The 13,666-nt window shown below is 43.2% G+C and overlaps 1 protein-coding gene across 1 annotated transcript in view; it reads right to left on the bottom strand.

The window, feature by feature from the left end:
• The window catches only part of LOC118387850 (alpha-mannosidase 2-like), a 69,598-nt gene that overhangs the window by 3,254 nt on the left and 52,678 nt on the right, over positions 1–13,666 (bottom strand). Inside the window, exons 15-21 of the mRNA XM_052525914.1 lie at positions 9,737–9,859; positions 9,272–9,386; positions 6,280–6,413; positions 2,552–2,693; positions 2,119–2,252; positions 1,689–1,880; positions 281–394 (exon numbers count right to left, since the gene is read on the bottom strand). Coding sequence (XP_052381874.1) covers positions 281–394; positions 1,689–1,880; positions 2,119–2,252; positions 2,552–2,693; positions 6,280–6,413; positions 9,272–9,386; positions 9,737–9,859 — 954 coding nt within the window. The remainder of the gene's footprint in view (positions 1–280; positions 395–1,688; positions 1,881–2,118; positions 2,253–2,551; positions 2,694–6,279; positions 6,414–9,271; positions 9,387–9,736; positions 9,860–13,666) is intronic.

Here is a 13,666-nt window from a genome sequence, read left to right as displayed (position 1 = left end):
AGGAATTTCCTTCCTCACTGCACATTTTCTGTGGCAAGTGACTCTTGAGCTTTTTTGCTGGAGGGGAAGTTAATTTCTGTAACACTACTAGCTGCTTGAATAAAGAGCATTGCGTGCAACCCTCAGGTTAAAATTCCCTTTAATCACTAATTAATAGTGTTTGATCACAACTTTCATTTGTGTGTGTGTGTGTGTGTGTGTGTGTGTGTGTGTGTGTGTGTGTATAACGTGTGTGTTCCTGTGTGTGCTAGTGTGCCGGCATGTGTGTGGCAGGCCTTACCTTCCCCTGCGTGGTGGCACACAGTAGCCCTGTGTTCCTATTGGAGAGGGCGCAGTCAAAGCCTTTTCTGTGCAGAATCAAAGCCGCCTCGTCCGACGGCCCACCCCCTTCCTCCTGTAGGACCAGTGAGAAACTTCAGTCCCCATAAATACCCCTCCTGTTCTCCCCCCTTCAGCCTAAACACTGGGGCAATTATAGAGACCACCCTTTCACCGGTCAGCTGCATTTCCACAGCCATGTTCGAGGTGCTGCTTCTGCAACAGACCTGGGTTCAAATACTGTTCTACATCATTTCAAACACTTTATCAGTGCTTTATTGAGCTAGTCTGGATGAATGGACCAATAGAATAGTCTCAATACCGCAAACCCCACCCCACCTATCTGGAATACCAGGCAAGAATGATCGAAAGATTTTAAATAGTATTTGAACCCAGGTTCGGACTCTGAAGCAGGGTTACTGCAGTCAATTTCATCCCCCTTTCAGAAACAGTTTTGTTTTTTGTTTTTACATCCACAGTTCCTGGCTGAGTATATGGAGATGCCACAGTGCATACTAAGTGTGTTAGTAGTGGGTAGTAGCGGCAGTGGTGTCATCATGTGAGTATTTATATAAATGAGTACAAAGCCCTCGTCGAAAACACATTCAACGATTCTGCCCGTCTCCTCTTTTGATTTGTTCTCAGAGTCAAATTGGATGTCCGAGCGTGCCTGTACAATCGATAATCGAGCAAATTGGTCGGCAGATCCCCGGAACAATTAGCTCGATCTTTGACATGATAGACGGCGGTGTCATCAGAGTGGATGGGCCATGCAACAACAAAGAGGAGATCATTGAAGACTTACAACATACAGATGTAGTGTATATTTACAGAGATTATATAAGGAAATGAATGGAGAGCCCCTTGGAGGAGTGCTGAGTGTGTGTTTTGTCCTAACAAGCAATTAAGCCAGTATTCCATACAGCCAGGGTAATCCATACAGTCAGGGATGCGCTTAATCATATTAAAGACAATGACTATGAGAACACAGCGATGCACTCATCACTTTAGAAAACCTGGTGACTCTTTGTAAGGAGTTGCTCCTATGTAGTACCACTGTAAGTACTGTGGCAACAGCATTGTTTTAACATGTTACATAGTAATTCATCGTTTGAATACAGTAGCAAGTGACGCGAGCGTTTCTTTTTTGGGGAATAAGGTACGGGTTCATTCGAAAAATGTCCCGAACGCCATGAATATGCAAGTACAACGCAACGATTAAATCACTAGGTAACAACCTGTTAACGCAAGGTAAATGAAAACATTACTGCACAGGTAAAAGAGCAACAGGATGTACTGCTTGTTGCGGCCTTATGCTCCACAGAGAGAAAAGAGAAGAAAGTATTATGTAGCAATACGAAAACCTTCACCTTGGACTGGATGGTGCGTAGGTTGACCAAGTGGACGTCACAGGGCAGTGATGAGGCCAGAGGGCTTAAGGGGGATAGAGACCGGGACTCTGCCTCCGTGCTCACAGCCATGGGGATCAGAGGGTGGTTCAGGTACAGCGACGACACGTGACTCAGCAGAGACGGGTAGCTGAGGGTAGAGAGTTTCTCCCCCTGGAAATATCAAAGCAGGGACATGGACGGGTTAGGGCAATACTCTGGTGCAAAAGTAACTGGGAAAAGAGAGGATTGATCATAATGTACTATGATGACAATGTTTGAACCTTAATCGTCTTAATCAAGTCTCCATTGTCAGTGAACCTCAGTGAACCTCAGTAAACCCTACAATAGAGCTACACTCTACAGTAACTACGAAAATGACAAAATTGTTTCAAATTCCTGGTATTAGTACCCCATCGGTCTTGGCCCTCTTCTCCAGGAGCAGGCGGAAGGAGCTGGCAGTAACTTTGTTGTCCAGGACGCCCTGGCCCATCCCGCGGTTATCATCCTGGTTCAGCCGACGGTCCATGATCACCTCCAATTGGCCTGGAGGGGAAAAGTTGATCTATTTCAATATCACATTGCCTTCTGTTTACATAACAGAAATGTGTATATACATGTATTGCTTGGCAAGAAACAGCACGATAGAAACTGCACTCATTTTAAATCAAGTCATATCTCTCCTTCTTTTCACATCCTGGTGCCAAAATAGCAGATGATACTATGTACTGTACAGATGGTAATCTTAGAACCCGAGCAGGGATGTCATCTTTCCTGGACAATTAAAGTACTGATGCCCTCCTTCCAATAGACAACAGAAAACAAATCCCCAGGCCTGCACTCACCACTCTTGAGGCTGGCGGAGCCCAGGGACTGTGCGGTGAGGAGGGTCAGTCTGGTGCCGGGGTCCTGAAGGTAGGCCATACTGGTCATGGGGTAAAAGTTTGCCTGGAGGGGAAGTTTGGCCATGGTTTTTCTAGACTGGATCTGCAAGAAAATCACATCAAAGATGGTGGATAAATGAAGATGTCCCACTCATGCGCTGACCAGCTGGCAAGTATCTTCACTGACATTTTCAACCTCTCCCTGACCCAGTCGGTAATACCTACATGTTTCAATCAGACCACCATAGTCCCTTTGCCCAAGAAAGCAAAGGTAACCTGCCTAAATGACTGTCGCCCCGTAGTACTCACATCTTTATTCATGCAATGCTTTGAAAGGCTGGTCATGGCACTCATCAGCACCATCATCCCAGACACCCTGGACCCACTCTGAATCACATAACGCCCCAACAAATCCACAGATTATGCCATCTTTATTGAGCTCCACACTGCCCTTTCCCACCTGGACGAAAGGAACACCTATATGAGAATGCTGTTCATTGAAGACAGCTCAGCGTTCAATACCATAGTGACCTCCAAGCTAATCACTAAGCTCACAACCCTGGGACTGAACAACTTCCTCTGCAACTGGATCCTAGACTTCCTAACGGGCCGCCCCCAGTTGGTGAGGGTAGGCCACAACACATCCGCCACGCTGAGCCTCAAGACGGGAGCCCCCAGGGTTGCATGCTTAGTCCCCTCCTGTACTCCCTGTTCACCCATGACTGCGCAGCAGCGCACGACTCCAACGCCATCATTCAGTTTCCTGACGACACGACAGTGGTAGGCCTGATCACCGACGACAATGAGACAGCCTATAATGAGGATGTCAGTATGTCAGTGACCTGGCAGTGTGGTGCCAGGACAATAACTTTACCCTCAACGTCAGCAAGACAAAGGAGCTGATCGTGGACTACAGGAAACAGAGGGCTGAGAACTCCCCCATCCACATCGACTGGGCTATAGTGGAGCAAGTCCAGACCTTCAAATTCCTCGGTGTCAACATCACTAATGAATTAACATGGTCCACACACACTAACACAGTCGCGAAGAAAGCACGACAATGCCTTTTCCCCCTCAAAAGGCTAGAAAGATTTGGATGGGCCCTCAGATCTGGAAAAAGTTCTACAGCTGCATCATTGAAAGCATCTTGACTGGCTGCATTATCGCTTGGTATGTCAACTGCTTGGCATTCGACCGCAAGGTGCTACAGAGGGTAGTGTGTACAGCCCAGCACATCACTGGGGCCGAGCTCCCTGCCATTCAGGACCTCTATACCAGGCGGTGTCAGAGGAAGGCCCAAAAAATGGTCAAAGACTCCAGCCACCCAAGTCATAGATTGCGATGCACCAAGTTTGGAACCGACAGGACCCTGAACAGCTTCTACCCCCAAGCCATAAGACTGCGAAATGGTTAGTTAAATAGTTAGCTACCTGGAGTATCTGCATTGACCTAATTGCACTAAGTCTTTTGACTCATTACATACGCTGTTGCTACTGTTTATTATCTGTCCTGTTGCCTAGTCACTTTAACCCTACCTATATGTACATGTTTACCTCAATTCATTTGTACCCCTGCACATCGAATCGATACGGGTACTCTGTGTATATAGCCAAGTTATCGTTACTCATTGTGTATTTATTTATTGTGTTATCATTTTTTCCCCCGTAATTTTTATTTTTTCTCTCTGCATTGTTGGGAAGGGCCCGTAAGTAAGCATTTCACTGTTAGTCTTCACCTGTTGTTTACAAAGTATGTGACAAATAAAATTTGATTTGATGACTTTTACCATTGAAAAAAAAAATGTCACAGTTCTGGTCTGTTTAAGGGGTGACTCTCCCATAGGCACCATTGCGATAGCAGCTGGGTCTGGTCTGCTTCGTTCATTTATTAACCAGGTAAAAAAGTGAGTGAGCTGTCTCACTTCCTCTTCCGTCTCTGGTCACATATCAAGGTGATGTTGAGGAACCATGTGACTTGACTAGGAAAACCTTAAGGTCTAGGCCCCTTTTTTCTCCATTTCCGCCTGAATGACGTGCCCAAAGTACACTGCCTGTTGCTCAGGCCAGGATATGCATATAATTAGTACCATTGGAAAGAAAACACTTTGAAGTTTGTAGAAATTTTAAAATATTGAAGGAGAATATAAAACAATTAATATGGTAGGAGAAAATCTAAAGACAAACCAACCAGATTTTTTTTTTGAGAGACGAAAGGCAAGTAAAAGTTTAGAGGTAGATTTTCTCTGCACATTGAACGACTAAACATACTTTTTGGGATGTAAAGTAGGATTTTATCTAACAAACTGACACTACATGTTATAGCTGGGACCCTTTGGATGAGAAATCAGAGGAAGATTTTCAAAAAGTAAGTGAATATTCAATCGTTATTTTTGAATGTATGAAACCTGTACCAGTGGAAAAATATCTTGATGTGGGGCGCCATCCTCAAACAATCGCATGGCATGTTTTCGCTGTAATAGCTACTGTAAATCGGACAGTGCAGTTAGATTAACAAGAATTTAAGACAGTTATATGTCTAAATGTACCTAAATGTTTAATATCCATCATTTTTATGATTATTTATTTGAATTGCGCTTCACAGGAAGTTGTACCGCTTGTGGGAAGCCTATCCCTAAAGAAGTTTTAAAGGCTTCAACAAGGACCCACAGTTTATCCTACAAGGGAAAAACTATGGGCCCCACACATACTGTATCACCAGTGAGCAAGTGTGTTGAGTGGGATCTTAAGCCGACCGTCTTTGTTTTGACTACAATGGGCACGGGAAGCTGTTCAGCTGGGTTGTCTATTGTTTGTTTGCGTGTAGCGTTGCATGTCGGAGAAAAATATATTTAATCTCTGATGGCAGTAAATCCCTCTTAATCACTGAAACTCTGACTGCCAAAACCATGCAAATGGAGATTTAGAGAGAAAACACTGCCTCTCACTAGAATTACGGCAGAGTGTCTAATTGGCAAAGGAGCTCAGACACTGATCTGTCGAAAGATTCTCCCCTGAACAAAATGTAATCGTTTAAATCTGTATTTCTGACTTCGTTTTCAATTCAAAACTTTGTCATGACAAAATGGAAGACGTCCAATAAGTCATTTATACGAATCTGGACTTCTAATATACCCACATCCAGCCAGTTCTATGTACATTTGATGTCAAGCTAATGCTACTAGCCATTTGTATCATAGTTAATTGCTCTTGTCGTAACTGTGGACATGCTCAATGTCCATGCACAGTCTCGCATAGAAATCTCCAGTTCAGAAGCAAGAAGCAAGAAAAGCAGTATATGTGGCTCCGTTATATTGTGGAGTGTTTTCTCACAACTGGATAGCTAGGGACTGGGCTGTAATTGTGCATTCCTACTAGAAATGAAAATGTTCCTCCGTGTATAACTTGTGTACGGTTGCTCTTTGTCCGTGTTTTCTTCACTCTATGCATGTGTCTGTGATATCTTAAATATCAGGGGTGACTGCAAGGCTACATTTCCTTTCAAAGTGGCCCTCGAAGAGCTGTGACCGTTTTCCCTGTACACGTATCCTTCAGTGTGTACAAAATAACATTCTCATTCACTCATTGAATGATCTGGGGGCAGTGCCTGAGTAGGGAGGGGAGGGGGTGAGAGGGCGAGTGAAAGGGAGAGAGAGAGAGAGAGAGAGAGAGCAGGTCATACAGTAACAGTACCTGGAATCCGTTGAGGTCTGTGAAGAATCGATCCTTGCTGTCCACATCTGATGTTAACCTCATTGTAATTTCACGGTTGAACTCCCCCCTTATATCTACCGAGTTACAGATCTCCACCGCCTGGCCCTCCATACCTAGAGAGAGAGAGAGAGAGAGAGAGAGAGAGAGAGAGAGAGAGAGAGAAAGAAAGAGAACACTAACACAATCACAGAGCATATTCACAGCACATATTTATAAGCTTCCTTCCTCTTTTGGCTTGATTTCGATGTATTAATTATACTCCTAGTGAGTCTCCGAATACATAAAGTACCAGTCAAAGGTTTGGAAACACCTTTATCATTCAAGGGTTTTTCTTTATTTGTACTACTTACTACATTGTAGAATGATAGTGAAAACAACAAAACTATGAAATGACACATATAAAATCATGTACTACAGTCATGGCCAAAAGTTTTGAGAATGACACAAATATTAATTTCCACAAAGTTTGCTGCTTCAGTGTCTTTAGATATTTTTTGTCGGATGTTACTATGGAATACTGAACTATACTTACAAGCATTTCATAAGTGTCAAAGGCTTTTATTGACAATTACATGAAGTTGATGCAAAGAGTCAATATTTGCAGTGTTGACCCTTCTTTTTCATGACCTCTGCAATCTGCTCTGGCATGCTGTCAATTAACTTCTGGGCCACATCCTGACTGATGGCAGCCCATTCTTGCATAATCAATGCTTGAAGTTTGTCAGAATTTGTGGGTTTTTGTTTGTCCACACGCCTCTTGAGGATTGACCACAAGTTCTCAATGAGATTAAGGTCTGGGGAATTTCTGGCCCTGGACCCAAAATATTGATGTTTTGTTCCCCAAGCCACTTAGTTATCACTTTTGCCTTGTGGCAAGGTGCTCCATTATGCTGGAAAAGGCATTGTTCGTCACCAAACTGTTCCTGGATGGTTGGGAGAAGTTGCTCTCTGAGGATATGTTGGTACCATTCTTTATTCATGGCTGTGTTCTTAGGCAAAATTGTGAGTGAGCCCACTCCCTTGGCTGAGAAGCAACCCCAGACATGAATGGTCTCAGGATGCTTTACTGTTGGCATGGCATAGGACTGATGGTATCGCTCAACTTGTCTTCTCCGGACAAGCTTTTTTCTGGATGCCTCAAACAATCGGAAAGGGGATTCATCAGAGAAAATGACTTTACCCCAGACTTTACCTTAGCAGTCCAATCCCTGTATCTTTTGCAGAATATCAGTCTGTCCCTGATGTTTTTCCTGGAGAGAAGTGGCTTCTTTGCTGCCCTTCTTGATACCAGGCCATCCTCCAAAAGTCTTCGACTCACTGTGCGTGCAGACGCACTCACACCTGCCTGCTGCCATTCCCGAGAAAGCTCTGTACTGGTGGTGCCCCGATCCCACAGCTGAATCAACTTTAGGAGATGGTCCTGGCGCTTGCTGGACTTTCTTGGGCGCCCTGAAGCCTTCTTCACAACAATTGAACCGCTCTCCTTGAAGTTCTTGATGATCTGATAAATGGTTGATTAAGGTGCAATCTTACTGGCAGCAATATCCTTGCCTGTGAAGCACTTTTTATGCAAAGCAATGATGAAGGCACGTGTTTCCTTGCAGATAACCATGATTAACAGAGGAAGAAAAAAGATTCCAAGCACCACTCAGCATCAGCATGACAGAGTGATCTCCATCCTTGTCCTCGTCAACACTCACACCTGTGTTAACGAGAGAATCACTGACATGATGTCAGCTGGTCCTTTTGTGGCAGGGCTGAAATGCAGTGGATTTTTTGGGGGGAGATTCAGTTCATTTGCATAGCAAAGAGGGACTTTGCAATTAATTGCAATTCATCTGATCACTCTTCATAACATTCTGAAGTATATGCAAATTGCCATCATACAAATTGAGGCAGCAGACTTTGTGAAAATGTATATTTGTGTCATTCTCAAAACTTTTATCCATGACTGTACATGATTCCATATGCGTTATTTCATAGTTTTGATGTCTTCACTATTATTCTACAATGTAGAAAACAGTAAAAAATACAAAACAAACCTTGAATGAGTAGGTGTGTCCAAACTTTCGACTGGTACTGTACATTTTTTGGGAATACATCTTGCATTTGTTTGATATAATTTTACATACCTAACTTAATTAATCCACCGAGAGGAGAAATAAAAACACAGTTGAATTTGTTTTGCCCCAGGTCTTCAGATGAAAAAAATAAATAAACATAACCCCAGAAATAATGCAAAACATGAATAAATATATCTAAGAAGAAAACATCCACAGTTTCAGTACATAGACTTTAGTTGAATGCAAAAGCAGTAAAAAGTCAATTGGGTCTCAACCTTGAGCCATTAAATATCGTAAATACATTAATAGAGGACCAATGTCACAGTGAAAAATTCCAAATGGGTAAATTACAACTATAGTGATATGTCTCGCAACATGTAGACTGTATCTCTATATACTGTACCCTCAGGTCAAAATATGCAATGAAACCATTCTTCAGTAACAAATCTGCATGCTGGGTCCAATTTAGGCCTGTTTGGCTGTGTGATGACATGCAGCCCTTCAGGGGCTCCCTGGGTAGCATGACTGCAGCTTCCTTTTTATCGACGAGCACGCAAACAAAACAACACACATTTTCTCTTTGAAAGCAAGCCATTCAAAAGGTTTTTGCACTGACTAAACCGTCTCTCTCCCTCTCTCTCGACTATCCTAGTAAGCTCACTGAGTGAGTCTTCGCGTGGCTCATCTACAGACAGGGTTTTGGATCTTCTCTAATTTCAAAGACAAAACATTACGTTTCAGGGTGTTTTTGATATTTCAACGTTTTCTGATTTTGATACATGCAGGCTACGAAGGTCGCATGCATGTTTGTACAAATGCTTTCAGTTGATCACTGATCAGGTGTAACAGTGTATGGAGTCAATTGTAGATTGGCCACACATGCGCACGCACACACATTCCATCATTACCTTGAACATGATAGAGGCGTAGAGTGTGCGTCACATGATCGAAGGTAGTGGTGATCTCAGAGAACACAGATCCCTTGGTAACCCTTATCACTGGAGGCCGAGCGGGAGAGTACATCTGGAGGAGCACAGAAAACCAATGGGGATCAAATCACTCATAACACCCTCTCCCATCCATCCTCTGCCAAAAATACCTCCTACAGAGAGTGTGCCGGCAAGGGAGCACAAATAAGGGAGAAAAGAGAGGGAAACTGGGGTAACAGAACTACTCTCTGATTCAGTGGTTGGGTTAAATGCAGAAGACACATTTCGGGTTGAATGCATTCCGTTGTGCAGCTGACTTGGTATCTCCTTTCCCTTTACTGTAAGAGCTGAAAGCACTCTCTTCTTTACAAGGTTTCAGTGCCGCTGTAATGCTACACGTTGACAAAGGAGAATCAATCACGTTTAATAAAGTTGCCGAGTTACCTTGGCTTCCCCGTCAGGCAGGAACAAGTAGGCTCCGCTTTTATCTCGGTTGCTGGTTGTGCCGTACCACGCAAACTCCACCTTGATCTGGTGTTCTGAGCCGTCCTCTTTCAGCTTCAATCTCTGCGGATGTCAGTCAGAAGAAGGTCGGATTCAACACTTGCATCATCACCATTACATTGGCAGCTTGACATGAATAAAGAGAGCTAACGGATAAACCATTGTAATACTACACAGACTGTATCCTGTGTTGTTGTAGTTGACGTGGTTTGGTGAACAATGTGATGAGCTTGTGTGACGACTAATCTCGCCTGAAGACTTGTTTTGTTTCCCGAGAACTCATGCCTATGCTTTAGCTCAGAGGAATAATGTAGTCTTCTGTCACACAGACGACCCTGGTTTGATACCACGTCAGTACCATTAACAGTCAGAAGTGTGATACATTCCTTGCGACCTTTCAGTGCAGGTCACAGTCACTAAATACTTCATGACTCTGGTTCAGTGCTAATATTAGAATAGGCTTGAATTATAGCCGTGCCGGTCACCACGACTATAGTATGGGATTGATTGAAGCTCAATGTAAATTCAAATCTCTCTAGCATCCTATCTAAGCCAATATGACACCAATGTCTAAGAAAATTCAAAATCAATTTGATTGGAGGTACAACACACTCCCCGCCTCTCGTCATGACCCGTCCGGCCGTTACCGAGAACCACTATACCGGATTTCTGACAGTGTTGTCAGACAATGTTTTGCCCAAACCTAGCTCAGTTTTTCGACATCGATTAAAACGACGCTACAGCGCCCATAAGGTGACCATTAGACTTAAATCCATTTGGATTGAATATGTTTGTAGGTGTAACAGTTTTTAGTCCGCCCCATCCCGCATGCGGGATCGTGACTACAGCCTCAAGCTCATTACCATAACGCAACATTAGCGATTTCTAAAAAATGCAAATGAAATGAAATAAATATGCCTGCCCTCAAGCTTATCCTTTTCTTAACAATCCTGTCGTCTCAGATTTTCAAAATATGCTTTAGAACCAGAGAAAATCAATAATTTGTGTAAGAGTGGTGATAGCTAGCTTAGCATTTAGCGTTAGCATTTAGCACGCAACATATTCACAAAAACCAGCAAAGGGATCAAATAAAATAATTTACCTTTGAAGAACTTCAGATGTTTCAATGAGGAGACTCAGTTACATAGCAGATGTCCAGTTTTTCCTGAAAGATGCTTGTGTAGGACACAACGTTCCGTTTTGTTACTATGCATTTGGCTACCGAAACTAACCGAAAATTCAGTCACCTAAACGTCGAACTTTTTTCCAAATTAACTCCATAATATCGACTGAAACATGGAAAATGTTGTTTGAATCAATCCTCAAGGTGTTTTGTCATATATCTCTTCATTGAAATGCCGTCCCTGGAAGCGTGCATTCTTCTCTGATTCGGATGGAAAAATACTGGTAGCTGACTTTTGTGCACCAATTTCCACGCAGACACCGTGCGGGACACTTGGCAATTGTAGTCTCTTATGGTCAATCTTCCAATGATATGCCTACAAATACGTCACAATGCTGCAGACACCTGGGGGAAACGATAGGAAGTGTCCGTTCATTCCTGTCGCATTCACAGCCATATAAGGCGATCATGGAAAACGTGCCTTCAGAAATCCTGTTGATTTCCTGGTCGCTCAAACATCTTGGTTTTGCCTGTAGATTTTGTTCTATGGCACTCACAGTGAAAATCTTTGCAGTTCTGGAAACGTCAGAGAGTCTTCTTTCCAAAACTATCAATTCCAAGCATAGTCGAGCATCTTTTCGTGAAAAAATATTGCGCTAAAAACGGGCACGTCTTTTTATCCAAAAATGAAATACTGCCCCTATAGGACTAACAGGTTAAATTCCCAATTTACCGCTCTCGCATGCACGTTTTATTTTTATTGAACCTTTATTTAACTAGGCAAGTCAGTTACGAACAAATTCTTATTTACAATGACATCCTACCGGGTACTAGTGGGTTAACTGCCTTGTTCAAGGGCAGAACGACAGATTTTTACCTTGTCAGCTCGGGGATTCAATCCAATAACCTTTCGGTTACTGGCCCAACGCTCTAACCACTAGGCTACCTGCCGCCCCTGATTCACATTTCTGGCCAATAAAAACCAACAATGTGCTACCTTTTTGTAGTGTTTCTGACAATGTTAACATCTTTTCAGCCGAATCTCAGAGATCTAAAACCAGGTTGAGCAACTTGGCTGCTGCGCAACAGTAATAGCTAATTAGTAGAAGGCTCGTAGCCTGTTGGGGATAGGGCTGTTTACCCCCTTTGGAGGAATTGCGTGCCCATAGTAAACAGAATTTTTTTTGTCAAAAGTTGCTAATATATGCAAATAAAAAATATTATTGAATAGAAAACACTCTAAAGCTTCTAAACCCGTTTAAATTATGTCTGTATGTAAAGCAGGACTCTCAGGGCAGTCATTCTCCCAAACTCTCTCTTGTCATCATAAAAGTTGGCCCAACTTTGACGTCATCGCCCCCACCCTTCCCAAGCACTTACAGGTCTGGGAACAGTCTCTTTGTCTTCAGCGCGATGTCTGCTTCCAATGGGGCTTCTCATTGTGAGAATCGCGCCGAAAGTTTTGGCGGGCCGAAACCTCTGCGCGCTTTCGGGTCCTGAGATGCACCTGTTTTCAACAGCGATATTTTGTCACGCTGTATGCTTGGAATTGATAGTTTTGGAAAGAGAGTTTTGACCAGCAACAGGATTTTTGAAGGCACGTTTTCATGATCTCCTTATATGGCTGTGAATGGCACAGGAATCAACGGACACTTCCTATCGTTTCCCCAGGCGGGCCCAAACACCTTGAAACCTTTTCGGTAGCCAAATGCATAGTAACGGTCACGCTAAAAAAAATGCAGGTTACTCTTATGCGCGCTCTGCTCGGGTCCTGTCTTTTTTACAAGATCGATTAAACGATGCGTGTGTTTCTGTTCGTCCTCACGATTGCTGTACCCCTTTATAACATGTTAAAGCTTGATTATGAACATAGTTTGACAAGTTTAGTCGACATATAATATGTCATTTCGACGTTTTGGTGCGTATCCACTTGACTTTTGGCTGCATTTCAACCGAAATGTGTCGTGTTTGAGAACCGAAAGACACAGACTGCAAAACTAAACGCTGTTTTTGGTAAGTATAATTCCTTCCAGGTCTTCTGATGGAAGAACATCAAAGGTAAGGGAATATTTATGTGGTAAATTTGGGTTTCTGTGGACTCCAAGATAGAGGAGCCATAATGCTACTTTCTGAGCGCCGACTCATAGTATAGCCTAGTGAACGAAACCTGTAACGTTAAAAATAAATGTAACACAGCGATTGCATTTAGAAGAAGTGTATCTTCCTATATATATGTAGAACATGCGCCACCTTCCAGCTGAACGTGGGGGGGGGAGTTCCCAAATGGGAACGCCGAACCTCATCAGGCTCTAGCAGCTGAAGCTAGCTTAGCTAACATCAGTTGGATGAGAAGCAAAAAGAGGGTGCTAGGTATATTTTGCTATGGAAGGTTTTTCATATTGACTGAAGTCATCTGTGTAAACTTCTGACCTGGACACTTGTGTGTAATCAGAGCACAAACAAATAAGCTAGCTAACAGGGATCGTAGCGTACAAGGTTAGCGTCACCGCCCTGATATTTTGACCATTCTCTTTCATGTATAGTTTTTGACATTCCCCTCCCTTTCCCGACACACACACTAGTGCTAATTTTGATTTATTAGGGGTGTCTTAAAGAGACGATTTGGGGTTTGTTGGACTTTTTTGAGTGGCAAGGGACAGGGAGTGTGACGTGTATGTAGTACTAGTGTGTGCGTCATTGCTACTACGGTGGAGAGACCAGCTCTCAATCTCTCAAGGAGGACGTCG

This window comes from Oncorhynchus keta, chromosome 9 (assembly GCF_023373465.1).
Source record: "Oncorhynchus keta strain PuntledgeMale-10-30-2019 chromosome 9, Oket_V2, whole genome shotgun sequence".
Lineage (NCBI taxonomy): Eukaryota > Metazoa > Chordata > Actinopteri > Salmoniformes > Salmonidae > Oncorhynchus > Oncorhynchus keta.
Note: the sequence above shows the minus strand (reverse complement) of the source record. Positions and strands in the feature narration are given on the sequence as shown.